This window comes from Gopherus flavomarginatus, chromosome 21 (genome assembly GCF_025201925.1).
Source record: "Gopherus flavomarginatus isolate rGopFla2 chromosome 21, rGopFla2.mat.asm, whole genome shotgun sequence".
NCBI lineage: Eukaryota > Metazoa > Chordata > Testudines > Testudinidae > Gopherus > Gopherus flavomarginatus.
The window spans coordinates 14,324,033-14,339,355 of NC_066637.1; the positions used below are offsets into that span (position 1 = coordinate 14,324,033).

General features: G+C 42.0%; 1 protein-coding gene across 5 annotated transcripts in view; it reads left to right on the top strand.

Annotated features, from left to right (window-relative positions):
- Positions 1 to 2,466: 2,466 nt before the first annotated feature.
- Positions 2,467 to 15,323, top strand: part of FHAD1 (forkhead associated phosphopeptide binding domain 1) — a 58,698-nt gene continuing 45,841 nt past the window's right edge. For 2 of the 5 annotated variants that reach the window (XM_050931534.1, XM_050931529.1), the window contains exons 1-5: positions 2,467 to 2,529; positions 4,526 to 4,608; positions 5,736 to 5,847; positions 7,301 to 7,507; positions 13,990 to 14,266. In XM_050931534.1, the coding sequence (XP_050787491.1) occupies positions 5,752 to 5,847; positions 7,301 to 7,507; positions 13,990 to 14,266 (580 nt within the window). In that variant the 5' untranslated portion in view covers positions 2,467 to 2,529; positions 4,526 to 4,608; positions 5,736 to 5,751. The other 3 variants (XM_050931533.1, XM_050931532.1, XM_050931530.1) reach the window with 3 other exon arrangements.

Here is a 15,323-nt window from a genome sequence, read left to right on the forward strand (position 1 = left end):
TTGGTTTCTAGGTAATACAGTAAAACTCTTTTAATCCACAGTTCCTTCTTTGTCCAAATCTGTTCCCTGATATGAGTCAGTTACCCAATAGCTGCCTTCATTATCTGCAGGCCTCTATGCTTTTTTAACCTCTATGCTATTTTTATCTCCTAAAACATTCTGGATGATGATGTTTGTAGCACAAAAGGAATATGTTTTCATAATTCAATTTTCAAACTCCATGTAAGGCATGTTTCTAGCAAGAACTTATCTTAAATGCTATTGCTAGAAAGGTTAGTTTCTTGGCCAGCACAGAAGGAGCATTAAAGCAAGCAGATCTGAGCTGAGCTACAGTCTTGTTTTTGTCTAGCAGGAGTAAAATTACTGGACTTCACTGTAATCATTTTTTTTAATGTTTCAATCAAGAAATAGTATGGATGTAAAAGGGAAAGAATGAGCTAGAGAGTTGAATCAACTTAGAACCAAAAATTTGGTTTTGTTTAAAAAGAGTTATTTTTCTACTGTTCTTTAAGAAAATTCAGTGGAAATAGCTTATATAAAGGAATACACAATACCCTCTGACAGTATAATTTGGAAAAGTGAAACCAACTTTTCCTCCTTTGAACTGAGAAATGCAAAAAATGAAAATAGTGGAAATAAATGTTTTAAAGGTATTAGTAAACCAAGTAAGAAATCCCATGGTGTTTTTAATGAAACTTATGTGTCTCCAAAAGAAATAAAAAGTTACCGGCACTGTCTGCTCAGACTTGTTCTACAGAACAAGTTACCTTGCTTTCTAATTGTGTTGGCAGAAGAGTTGCTCTCAGTTAAGAAATTGTGGTTTACAAAACTGACATCAGAAAACTGTCTGTCACAATGGCAAGAGAATTTAGGAACTTTTTTTTCTTTTAAACTGATTACTTTACATTATGGAATCTAGGTTAAAAAATTCTTTAAAAATGTGGATTAAACAGGGTCATGTATGATCACAATGTACAAACTCAAAATTACTTTGAATTTGTAATTCTCTGGATTGTGAAAGTATTGTTTTTAATAGGTAAGGCAGCATTATTGGGATCTTCTTCTGTATCTAGTTTTGAACCAGATTCTGCCCTGATCTGCAGTTGACTGTTGAAGTTAAAATGATTACATAGAGTGTAAGCGGGGCAGACTTTGGCCCTTGGTGGGGGTTTCTTTGGTTTTAAGTTGTCTTTTTCATTGTTAACTTTGTCTAACTTCTGTATCCCTCCTCACATACAGGTTACCTGTGGTGGTTGTATTTGCTTGCTTGTTTTTGTTTTTAAAACAGCTCTTTCCTCTTGCCCACAGGGGTATTATGGAATCAGGTATAGACAATGAGGTCTAGATGGAAAACAAGCTGTGTTTACACTCGGATGTTCTGTTCTTGTGCAGGAGGCAGGTCCACCCAAGCACTGTTGTGGTTAGCTGATTATTATTTACAGTAGAGTGGTGCCCAAAGTGCTAGGTGCTAAACAAACATACAGGGTTCAAAAAAGAACTAGATAATTCATGGAAGATAGGTCCATCAATGGCTATTAGCCAGGATGGGAATAGGCGAGGGGGGATGGCTCACTTGATGATTCCCTGTTCTGTTCATTCCCTTTGGACACCTGGCACTGGCCCGTCAGAAGACAGGATATTGGGCTAGATAGATCTTAATCTGCCTAAAAAAAAAGAACAGGAATGTGTGGCACCTTAGAGACTAACAAATTTATTTCAGCATAAGCTTTTGTGGGCTACAGCCCACTTCATCGGATGCAGAGATTGGAACACAGCGACAGGAGACATTTATACATACCGAGAACATGAAAAGGTGGAAGTGTGCATACCAACCAGAAGAGTCTAATCAATCGAGATGAGCTATCATGAAAATCTTACCCTTTGAAACAGCATCACTCTCTCCCTCCCCCTTCCCCAGGGGTGGGGTGGGGTGGAAGGAATCCAGCTCCCAAGCTGGGCGGGGCACAGTGTAATCTTGATACTTTTTACAGTTCTGCCCCCTCCTGAATTCCCACGTTTTCTTCCCAGGGCCCATCCCCTCCCCTCGCTGCCTCACCGGGCTTCTTGCCGGAGTTTCTGTGCCCTGGTCCCTATTCTGTCCCCGGGATTTTTAGAATCAAACCGGGGGCCCTGGGGGTCGCTAAAGGGGGAGAGCCGCTGACCTGACTCTGACCGTGCTTGTATCGCACCTGCTCTGCCCTTCTCGGGAGCAAGGCCCCGGCCCCGGCCCCGGCAGGGGTGCAACCAGCGATGGGGGGGCTCCTGCCCGAGCCCCCACCCCCACCCCCGAGCACAGCGCCGGGGCGGGGGCCTCCCCCTGCTCCCGCCGCCCGCTCGGGGGTGCAGCCCTAAGCCGCGGGGGGTCCTGCCCCGCCGGGTGCCTGCCTGCAGCCCGGCGCCGCCTCCCAGCTCCGCCTCGGTTGCCCCGGAGACCCGGGTAACACAGAGGCCTAGCGCCGCCTCAGCCGGCCTGGCTCGACGGGGGGACGCCCCCGGGCCCTAATGCCCGCAGCGGCCTCGGCAGCGCTGGTGAGTGAGGAGCAGCAGGGCCGCTCGTGCTGCCCCGGGCTCTGCGTGCGGGGCTGGGGGCGGCCCAGTGCACGGCCCCGCCCGAGGGGCTATTGCAGGGACGGGACTCCCTAGGGGGGCCCAAAATGGAGCAGGTCCCCTCTGGCCTGAGGGGCGGGACGCCCATCACCCCACCCGGCAAGGCTCCTGCTGCCCCAAGGGACCCACTGACCCCAGCACCCTTGTGCCCCCCCGGCCTGAGGGGCAAGACGCCCATCACCCCACCCGGCAAGGGTCCTGCTGCGACCCCAGCACGCCCTTGTGCCCCCCCGGCCTGAGGGGCAAGACGCCCATCACCCCACCCGGCAAGGCTCCCGCTGCCCCGAGGGACCCACTGACCCCAGCACGCCCTTGTGATCCCTCTGGCCTGAGGGGCAAGACACCCGCCACCCCACCCGGCAAGGCTCCCGCTGCCCCGAGGGACCCACTGACCCCAGCACGCCCTTGTGCCCCCCCTGGCCTGAGGGGCAAGACGCCCATCACCCCCACCTGGCAAGGCTCCTGCTGCCCCAAGGGACCCACTGACCCCAGCACGCCCTTGTGCCAGGCCGCCACTAACCTCACGGAGACACCACCAGGCCCCCTCATGCAAGGCTCCCACTGGCATGATCAGTCTCCTTTGGCTTGACCCCCGCTGATGTGAGGGGCCCCCTCGTGTAGTAATCCCACAAACTCCACCGCCTGCATCGTGCACGGCTCCCACTGCCCCTATGGAGCTCCACAGGGATGCCAGCCCTCTCCCAGCCACCCCTGTGCAAGGTGCCCACTTACCCAAGAGACCCATGTAGACGGCATCCCTCTTGACTCCAAGGGCCTTGTGGAGAGAAACGGTGCCCTGTGCTAAACCATTGCCTTGAGATTAAGGGCTCTGGGGAGGATAAAGTTTTGTTTCTGAGACTCACTGGTGCAGTATGGTACAGGCTGTTCTATGGGTAGGCTAGAAATCTGCGAGCGATGGAGGCTGCAACTTTACACAGAGGGTTAAAAAATACTTGCGGTAGTGTGTATGAGAGCCAGCATATCGCCGCACAACAGCTTCAAAACTAAGGACACAGTTATGCCCATTCAAAGATGCCTTATTCTGTTATAGATTATTATTCCACTTCCTGATAGAAATAAGTTGTCCTGGTATAAGCACATTTATACTGGTATGGCTGAATCCCCCCTAGGAGAGTTGTACCATTTTAATTATAGTTAGAGCAGGACAAGTGAGTTAAGGTTGACAGACACCAATGCAAACTGTACAAAGCAAAGAAATAAGCAATCTAGTGATTCAGCACCGTGCTCTGCTTGCTAGTTTCCCTTCTGAACTTTGGTTATTGCCCTTCTACTACCCAAAGCCCAGAATTTCCCCACACATTATCCTGAGCCAATGGCTCTCAACCTTTCCAGACTACTGTGCCCCTTTCAGGAGTCTGATTTGTCTTGTGTACCCCAAAGTTTCCCCTCACTTAAAAACTACTTGCTGACCAAATCAGACATAAAAATACAAAAGTGTCACAGCACAGTATTACTGAGAAATTGCTTTTACTGTCTCATTTTTGCCATATAATTATAAAATAAATCAATTGGAATATAAATATTGTTCTTACATTTCAGTGTATCGTATATAGAGCAGTATAAACAAGTCATTGTCTGTTTGAAATTTTTGTTTCTGTTAAGTTTGCTAGTGCTTTTTATGTAGTCTGTTGTAAAACTAGGCAAATCTCTAGACGAGTTGATGTACCCCCTGGAAGACCTCTGTGTACCCTCAGGGGTATGTGTACCCCTGACTGAGAACCATTGTCCTGAGGAGCCAATGGCCCATTGAACTCTAACCACTTTTCTGTAGAAACTTGAGATATAACCCTCCCTTGCAGGTACACATATCCTAGAATATCCTCTCTCCACGTGATTTTTGCATGATTATATGTCCCTTGGACTCAACATAAGCTGCTACCCTTCTGCTTTTCCACAGCCTCGTGAGAGGACGTGGGGCAGCACTGACTCCCAGACCATTCTCCCTGCTTTCCAGCAATGGATCCAATGATGGTGTATTAGGTTAGTGCATGTAGCTTTACATGTGTAGACCTTAATAGGGTTCATGCCCTTCAAATTATACATATTGAACTCTGCTGCACTCTCAATATTTGTTGTGTAATTTTCAGTATCCTAGTACAAGCTTTTCCAATGATGTGAAGCTTTAGTTTGTTTGCTAAGTGCTGTTATTCTCATTCCTGGCTATGGATATAAAAGGTATGTTTGTATATAGTGGAATACAAATGAATAGTTTCTCCAGTGCTTCTTGAACAGAGGATTTGTCATAGGCTACGTGGGCAAATGGTTACTGGAGAACCTTGTTAAAATATTGGTAGCACATCACTGATGAACTGTGAAATGCATTTCAAAATGATGTGCAGAACTTATACCAGCAGAAATATGAGTTCTGTGCATAGAGCACTTGCAGGACTGAATGCAAAGTTTTAAAGCAGAATTGCTATTTTACAGATGAAACTCACTGTGGGAGGTAGTCATCTTTTTGGTGTGCTGTCAGCTGCATAGGATACCAATTTTGCAGAGGGTACACAAATTTCTCACCTTGCTGTGAGTGTTAGACCTCCTAAAGTGAAACTGTCAGCTAGTCTAGGTTGCAAGTGGGGAAACAAATTTACAAAGAAACATTGGTAATGATATTTTTAAAAGGTCAATAAAAACATTTGCTTGTTTGGATCTAAATATTTTCAGGCTGCATGAAACCCAAACATTGCAGCATATGTTAGTGAAAGAGAAAGTGAAATTGACCAGTCTCCAGATGCCTCTCAGTCTCAGAGTGAAGTTCTGAAAGTACTGTACCCAAATAGCATGAATGGTATAAAAAGTAAATTAGATATTTAAAATTCTTTCTGTCTTTGGATGGGATTTGAATTTTAATGGTAAATGGATGCGTAACTCTCTCAGGCTGTCTTGAAAATCAGTTTTAATTATTTTTCTTTAATTACACAGGGTAGAGAATTTGTCTTTAATTTTAATTTCAGTCTGACAGCATCCCTGTAAATAAATTATGATATTTCTTCCATGTTATTTGATACTGTTCATTTAAGCTATTTGTAATGTTTTGACTGGAGTAATTGCAAAAGTGCATTGGATAGCACTTAGAAAATGAGTTTTTTAAAAATAAAACCTTACAGGTAAGAAGAAGAGACAATGAAAGCCTTTTTAAAAAGTTCAGATGGTGTTTTTATGCTGAGATCAAAAGTAACTACTATAGGAAGACATGAAGATTCAGATCTTGTTCTGAAGGTATGAGCATGACATTTATTTTCATTATTATTCTTTACAGCACTTACTTAACTTCATTACCCCATTTATAATAATTTCAGTCTTTCTTAGTCAGCAGTGGTTTATTTGATTTCATTTAGGCCACAGGGATAAAATAACAATTAGAGAATATGTTTAAATATTTAAATTAGACAACCAAAAGAGAGAGGAATTATCTGATATGGATTAGGGTCATATAACATGAAGCAACAGCATAAAACTGAAAAAAGGAAAACTTAACATAGACGTTAGGAACCACCAGTTCAGTTAGACAACTCAATAATTTGCCAAGGAGGTTGCTTAAGCACCATCATTACAGGTGTTCATACATGAACTAGCTAAAGCAATTAGAAAAGGATAGGATATTACAGAAAATAATGCTTCATTAGTGCTAGGGACTAGATCCAAAGCCCATTGAAGTCAATGGAAATCTTTCCTTTGACTTCGGGGGGCTTCGAATCAAGCCCTATGTGAATAAGGGTTGGATAGGAATGTCTTTTTACAGCTGTTTCATCTGTAATTAAGTTTAAGATCACAATTAAAAATAAATAGTTCCTTTTCTTGAGATTAGTTTGCTAAAAAACACAGATGTCTCTACACAGGAACATTTTTAAACCATGAGTATACATTAGGGATGTTGTACACCCAAAAGTACAACACCCAAGTTAGTCAACAAAAGAGCCAACTGAAAACAGTCTGCAACTTCATACTCAAAAGTGGTCTAAATAGTGGTTATTTATTTAGAACACACACCAAAATATATGTAGAAGTAGATCTTAATGTTGGTGCTATTTAACACTTGTGTATTAGCACTCTACAGTAAGTGTCAAGGATGCTTTACACTACAGAGAGGAAAAAAGACAGGTTCTTGCTCCAAGTAGCTTACAATCTAGGGTCCTGATACTGCAAATATTTGCATATGTGAGTAGTAGTCCAACTGAGTTCAATGGAAGTACTAAATGTGCAAAGTTACTCATGTTTTAAGTGTCTGTAGTATTGGGGCCTAGGTTGGATATGAAATAATATGCTATAGAGAAAGATCACAAAAATCACGGGGGAGAGGAAAGTTTTTAATTTGATACTTTCATTATTATCATATGCATCTCTCTGTAACATCAGTTATCCATTTTTATTGCTGTGATCTTGTATATTTTGGTACCTTTTCAGATGACCTGTCTGACATAAAATGCAAAAATGTGAAGCTTTTTTTACAAAAAAATCTAGCCATTGAACAAAATAAAAAAAAACCATACTGTATCTTGCATAATAGATGAGCAATCAGCAGCCATTTTGACTACCTCTGAGCCAAAACATATTATTGTATGATATTAGCCAGATGAGACAAAACAAAATAAATCCCAGCAAAATCCCCATTGCGATCCATAACTCTGGGAAATTTTTTGCACTGATTTCTGAAACAGTTATCCAATTTCAGTCTGTAGGTATTGAAGATCACCATGCAGTCATTGAATTCAGCAATTCAGAAAACAGCTTTGTTCTTCAAGATTTCAACTCTCTTCATGGCACTTTTGTTAATGATTGCCATATACAGAATGCAGCAGTGAAAGTGGGTGCAGGGGATATTCTGCGCTTTGGTTCAGGAGGAACATCCTATGAGCTAGTGATAGAAAACACTTCTCAGGTAATGTCCCATGAGTGGATAACATTTTTCTATTTTGTAAAGTAGCTGCATATGAATGTCTGCTCCAGGGGTGAAATTCTGGCCCCTCAGAGGAGTTTTCACCCAAAATCTTTTAGAAATTCCGTTTTTAATTAATTTGTCCACTCTCTTATGCTAATGTAAGAATAATGCAGAGTGGAACCTGACAGATGTGTAAAATCTAGAACTGAGGAATGGGCAACCTTCTTTATTTATAAAAATAATTATATTGATACAAAGAATGGAGTTAAATGTTTGGTAAAAAATGGGCTGAAATTGCTGAAGTCTGACTGGATTTGTTAATCATGTGACTATACCAAATTACCATTTCCTTGGTCCTATTCAGGACCTCCTTTCTGAGGTAAATCTCCCTTTGACATTAAGCTACAGTGCGGAATAAGGCTCCAATAGCTATGTATTTGGTTACATTTAAAACCCAAACATATTTCTATATTACTATACCAGAAAAATAAAAGCTAAAAAATTCTGCTTATTTTATTAGTTTTTTTCCCTCTCTCATGTTTCTCCCTCTTGTAATTTCTGCATTTCTGGTCCTTTTTTTGTCCCTCACCTTTCTAGTTCTCATTCATTTTCAGAATTATTATGTACTAGAAGGTCACTCACCAGGGGTTCCTTGCATACCTCCATTTCTCACTCCACCACACTCTGTGTGTTGTCTTTCCATTCTCCTCTCTTTTAGCGACTCTGTGCTGCTTCTGCCATCACCAGAGGATCTGTGTGCCTTCCATTTCTCCTGTTCTGCCATTCCAGGTTCCCTCATTCTCCCCCACACAAACCAGCGCCTTTGGGCTTATCTCCATTTTCATTTTCCCATATGCCCTTCATCCCCCCTGCCTTTTCCCCCATGGCAGGGAGTCTGTATGCTTGTCCTTCTTCCACACTGGCTCCATCAATTTCCCACCACCACCATCAGAAGCCCTGTGTACTATGGCAATTTGGGGTCCTGCCATGCCCCCTTTCGGGCCCCGTTTATTTTCTCTGGTGGCTGAGGAACTCCTGAGATGGGAGCCCCGTGCAAGTGCATCCAGTGAATATTTGTTAATCCAGGCCTGCCACTGAGGGTTCTGTGTGCCCCTTCATTATGTTCCTGTTGTGCTAGGTGCTGCACAAACAGCACAAAAAGATGGTCCATGCCCAAGTAGCTTCTTTTCTTTTCCTTCTGTTTATTCCCCTCATCCTCTTTGCATGTTCCATATTACCTTTTTTTGATACTCACTTCCTTAACTAGTACAGTGGGTGTACTTTAAAAGGTTCTATTTGATTAAGAGACATTGCCAGTTCCAGTTGTATGTCCTGTTTTAGGTATAGGTGGGGCCCTACCAAATTCACAGCCATGAAAATCACGTCATGCACTATGAAATCTGGACTCCCCCTGTGAAATTTGGTCTTTTGTGTGCTTTTACCCTGTACTACACAAATTTCATGGGGGAGACCAGCATTTCTCAAATTGGGGGTCCTGACCAGAAAGGAAATTGCAGGGGGGTCACAAGGTTATTTTAGGGGGGTTGCGGTATTGCCATCCTTACTGCTGTACTGCCTTCAGAGCTGGGTAGCTGGAGAGCGGCAACTGTTGGCCAGGTGCCCAGCTCTGAGGACAGCGCCCTACCAGCAGCAGCGCAGAAATAAAGAGTAGCAATACCATACCATGCCATTCTTACTGTGCGCTGGTGCTGGGGGTGGTTCTGTCTTCAGAGCTGGGCTCCTGGCCAGCAGCCGCTACTCTCCAGCTGCCCAGCTCTGAAAGCAGTGTCATCGCCAGCAGTAGTGCAGAAGTAAGGGTAGCAGTGCCGCAACCCCCCCTACAATAACCTTGTGACACCCCCCCCCACTCTTTTCTAGCTCAAGACCCCTACAGTTACAACACCATGAAATTTCAGATTTAAATAGCTAAAATCATGAAAGTTACGATTTTTAAAATCCTATGACCGTGAAATTGACCAAAATAGACAATCAATTTGATAGGGCCCTAGGTATAGGGCATGCATCGCAAACAGAGAGACTCTTTCAGAAGTAAAGTGTGATAATTGTACTTTAATCACAGCCTAGACATCTTACTCAGGTTTTAACATTTTCTTTTTCAAAAAGTCAGCATAGCTAGGTATGGTACTGAGACAAGTTGTTTTCCGTTTGAGAAGCCTTCTCTCTTAAAAGCAAGGGAAAGAAATGTTCATGGATTCATTGAGAAGGAATTGGAAAATAAGAGGTCTCTAGCTCCACCTGCTGCGTAATCTCAGGCACTTCATTGAGAGGTTGTAAAACCTCCTGGATTTTTCTTCTACAAATGCACTAGGGACAAGAAAAGTTAAGCCTCTAGAAAACTCAGAAATATCTCCAGTTTTTCTGATTCTTCTTTAGAATTATAGAGTATCCAATTCCCTTTTCAAGTTGTGTTTTCAAAAGTTAAATGGTAAAAATAACAGATCATAAAAACTGTTACCTTTTAAAATTTGTGCTTAAAAACAGTTTGATCCTTTTTCAAACTCAAAAGTATATCTGGATTATATGTGATTGCTTTATTAGCAATAGTGTCATTCATGTCCTTAGCATGAGACAGGCATCCAGCAAAGACACAATGTCACACCACAACTCTTGAACACAGTGTAAAATAAAAACATTCACATATATAGGAAATGACTTTAAAAATGGAAGTGTAGTACTCTTGTCACTGGACAGTCAGCTGGTATCACCAAGATTTCAGGCAATTTATATGGGAAGGAATTGATAAGAACCCGTAATACTTTTATTGCTCTGGGTCTTGATGATCTCAAGAAATTGGAGATCTAGAAATATGCCTTGAATAGAATAAAAAACAATCTGATAGATTCAGGCTTGTCTTTGGAGGCATGCCTCCAGAATTTGGGGAGGAGTGCTCAAATGCAGCAAACAGCAAAGGATATTGCAATAGTTTGTATTTTCATATTGCAAATACAGAAATGCTGCACTTCAAATAAATAGTCAAGGCCCAACTTTCCAAAGTGGGTGACTTAATGGGGTGACATATTCTATCACTCAGGCTAACATTGGTCACACAAAATGCACATTTATATTAACACTTTGCAGCATTATAACTCATTCCATCACAGTATCTTAAAGTGCTTTACCAACATATAATAATTAAGCCTTATATGCCCCCTGTAAATTAATGAAACATTACTTTTATTGTACGAGTAGGAAACTGAGGCAGGAAGCTGTTCAGTGACCTATTCAGAGTCTCAGAGTGAATCAGTGGAAGAGCCAGGAGCAGAACCCAGAAATTCTGGTTCTCAATGCTGTGGTTTAAGCAGTGGACTACATTTTCTATACATAAATTAGATTGTAAATTCTTCTGGGCAGGGACTGGGATTATCACTGTTGTGTGTAGAGTGCCAAGCAAAATTAAGCCATGAACCTGGGCCCCTGAGCACTACCTCAGTACAGATATAATAGTCCATGAGTGCTAATTTGAGTATCCGGATGCAGATTTTGGATGTCCTAGCCCAGTTTAGTAGTTTGGACTCCTCTCCCCAAAGATACACAGAGTGCTGATAACTGAGGAGAAAATCCTGATTTTAGGTGGTGACACCAACTTTATGAACTGATGCAGTTAGAATTCCAATGCCGTGGCAGAAAAACTGTTTAAATAAAGTTTGTCCACACCAGAACCTCAGGCATTTTCATTTAACAAATATTTTATGTACAATACATACTGACACAGAAACAGCACAACAGTGCCTTTTTAAAGCTTCAGGCTTTATGATTCCTTTTTGATGTAATAGCTTTGATGTTTGACATTGCTCACTATAGAGAGTAAATCGTTAAGTTTCAGTGCACCAAGTATTTGCTATATATATAAAAAGATGATTTCCCCTTTTTTTAGTATTAAAGGTGAAACAATTTTTTAATTATAATTGTATAAAATGTTAAATTATTCAGTCCTGAACAAAACAAATATGTAGACCTGAAATTACAAATACATTTTAAAGGTAAATAAAACCCTATTTTTTTGACCCGTCAAGATCTGAGCATCACAAACACCTATACAGAGTGAGGAGCTGCATTCATAATGCTGCTTTAGGTGTGTATGATGTTATCAATTCTTGCAGGAGAAACATTGGACCCTGAAATTGGGTCTGGGCAGGTGAGTAAAAGAGGACATTATTTTCACATTGTTTACTTCAGATTTTTTTTATACGTTTTTCATTCATTCATGCATTCTGTTTAAGACATAGGATCTTTTTTGTATGTATTTTTAAAGTATTTCAGTTCACCTTAAGTGAACCAAAAGTGACAAACCTTGCCCTTTTTCTCCATTGTTAAGTTATTTAAGGGGGACTGTGAGGAGGGCAAAGTCACGTTCTGCTGGTATGTATTGTCTTATTATGTAACCTTCCTTTGCCTGAAAGAATTTTAGGTACCTATATTGCCACAGTGTCACACAGCAAAAGATAAACTCTGAGGAGCCAATTGCTAACGCCTCAGTGGTAAACAGATTTAAAAGAATAAAACAGACAAAATATTGTTTGTTTCCCAAAGGGGTTATATTTTTCCAGCTGCAGCTAAGCCACAATCAAGAAATTCTTTGAGTCCAGCCTCTTTTCTTGCTTGGAAAATCAGCATATTCCAGTCATGTAGTGCAGAGCTGTATCCAAAAAGGATGGTGGTAAAGAATGATAGTTGGAGGAATACTGAAATCCAGGGAGCAATATTAGCTTTTGCCTGAAAACTTGGGTGGCTGCCTAGAGAGATATCTGGCTCGCCCTTTCTGTGGAAGAATGCTCGTGTGATGACCAGAGCACTTGATTTCATGGGCCATACAGCTGATAAGAAACTTAGGCTCTCCCCTTTTCAAATTCTGGGACTTGTCCGGTAGCAAGGCAAGTGTTGTACAGCACGCTTATTGGTTGTCAGTAGGGTCCTCCCTTTGTGGAAGGTCCAGCTTCTTCTAGAGATGGGTCAAGTTAGCAATGTTTAGTTGTGGCTCAGGATTAGGATTGGGTTCAGGTTTAATGCTGAACCAGGGATACAGTTTGGATAGGATGGATCATAGCTCACGAGGCTTTGGCAGTTTTCATCAGAATTCAGTCACAACCAAACTGGAAACTAGATCTCTCTTGATTTTGGATCTCACCCAAGATTGAAACCACACCATGAACTTAAAAGGAATTGGAATTCACAGCTTCAGTTTTGGCTCATCTCTACATCAATTGAAAGGTGCTCTTATTAACAGATGAGCATGCAGTGCCCTACATCATTTCTCTGACGTGTAGGGCTATCAGGCTGGAAAATCTGATCTCAAACCAGGTGTCCTCATCGAGGTAGCCTTTGTTTCAGAATACCAAATGACAGATTAAGATAGGGGTTCTCGAACTGGGGGTCATGAACCCTCAGGGATTGTGAGGTTATTACATGGAGATCGCTGGTTGTCAGCCTCCTCCCCCAACCTCCACTTTGCCTCCAGCATTTATAACGGTGTTTAGTATAAAAGAATTGTGTTTTTAATTTATAAAGGGGGTCGCACTCGGAGGCTTGCTGTGTGAAAGGGGTCACCAATACAAAAGTTTGAGAACTACTGAAGAAGATAGCCTCCAGTTTAGTCTCCTGTCCACAACACAGTGTTGTTGCTCACAAACCATTCACTTAATCACTTTATTTGGCATAGTTCCCTTCATACAGTTACCCCAGAGTACAAACTTTTATTCAGTTTCTCTGAACATGGGTTTCCATCCACTGTCTCAAAGTGAAACTTTGCCAAAATGCCAGCGTTTTGGGTTGAAATCATGCAGACCAATGGTTTCCACATGAAATCATAACCCAACCATAAGCTCTGTGAATACCTAGCCAGATTTGCCTCCAAAGATCCACAAATTTGATATGATTGGTACAAACCAGTATTGTTTGTGTAAAGGAAATTTGTGCTTTGTAATCTACTGGAATTCTTAAATCTTGTCAATAATATAATGGATAAAAGAGAACCAGTTTGACTTTTACAAAGCCTTTGGCTAAATTCTATGCAAGAGTTGATTAAGAAACTCAGGCCTCAGCCAGGGAGGCACTTAAGAACATGCCTAACTGTAATCACATGGATAATTTGATAGACTTCATTTTAGTTGTTGTGATAGCATAGTGTGCCAACAGAGCATCAGAATGAGTTTTACTAGTATCGATGTTGTATGATCTGGAAAAGAGGTGAATCAAGAGGTGGAAGATTTTGTAAATGACAATAGTTTAGGTTATCCAAGTTTAGAGATGAATGTTCAGAACTATGGAAAGACCACACAAAGCTGAGTGATTAGGTAGCATGATGAAAGATGAAATTTGAAGTTGCAATGGCAAGGTAATGCAGGTTGATTTGACTTTTTCTTCTATTCACACATGTTGCTGGGTTCTGTATTAATCTATAACATACACACTGTAGTAAGTCATTTTTCCCCACCCTCTGTACAAGATTGCATTTTTTCCCCCAGCAGACGTCTTGCCCACCAATGAAACGTCACACAGCATGGCCCGGGCAGCTCCAGTTAATTTCAGAGACAAAACTTTATACCCCTTCAACAACTCCTCCTCAGCTTCCTTTCCTCCAGTCCCAGCACCCATCCAGTGTTCACAACAGTTGGATGCATGGAACAAATGGAACTACACCCCATCCACCAAACAGAAGACGACCTATGAGTGCTTGGGGGAGAAGTATGACTTCTTCTTTCTCTCCAGATACTTTCAGTAGGCCTACTGCAGTCAGACAAGGTATTTCACGATGCTTTCATTAACCCTTTATATAGCATTGCACAATAGTAAACTTGATCATGATTTCCATGCAAAATGATGTTTTTTCACACGTATCTACTTGTCAGCCTGTAGAAGGATTGTCAGATACTGGGACCGATTCTCCTCTCACACTAGTTTCACAGTGATGTAATTCCACTGACTTTGGTGGAGGTATTTCTGATTTACATTGGCGAGTGACAGGAGAATTAGGCATGCAAACCCAATCCGATGGAGTTGTTGCATTGGCTTCAGTGGGCATTTGATTGGAGTAACTTTGTTTTCTCTTTTGATCTGTGATTATCAGCCGTTTTCATTGGGAGTGAGTTAAAAATAGAACCATATCTTGCACATATTTTCTAAGTGTAAAGAACAGGACAATGTCATCAGAGGCGGCTCTAGCTTTTTTGCCGCCCCAAACACGGCAGGCAGGCTGCCTTAGGTGATGCACCTGCGGGAGGTCCCTGGTCCTCCGGATTCAGCGTACTCGCTGCCGAATTTCCGCCAAATCCACAGGGCCGGGGACCTCCCACAGGCATGCCGCCGAACGCAGCCTGCCTGCCACCCTCGCAGGGGCTGGCAGGGCGCCCCCCGCGGCTTGCCACCCTAGGCATGCGCTTGGAGCGCCGGTGCCTGGAGCTGCCCCTGAATGTCATAGCTAAGGAAAAGTTCTAGAGTTTTAAACCCAAATACAGCTGAAAAAGCTGAACTATGTTTTTAACGATGGTTGGCATATTGTATAAGAATTTGCATGCCAGCAAATTTTAGGGCCATATGATAGGATTTGGTAATGTCGCTAACTCTACTGTAGTCCCTAACACTATAGAATGACATAAATCAAATATTTATTTTTCTTATTCTTGATTTTGATAATATAGTAATACAAAAGATTAAATAGCAAATCATCAAATTGAAATGTATCTAAATGTTTCAGACAAAAAAGCATTGCTGCACAATCATGCTTGCACAACAGAAAAGCAGTGATTGAGGAAAACACTTAAGCATTTGTTTAACTGAATTTTTAAGTTCATTGAAGTTA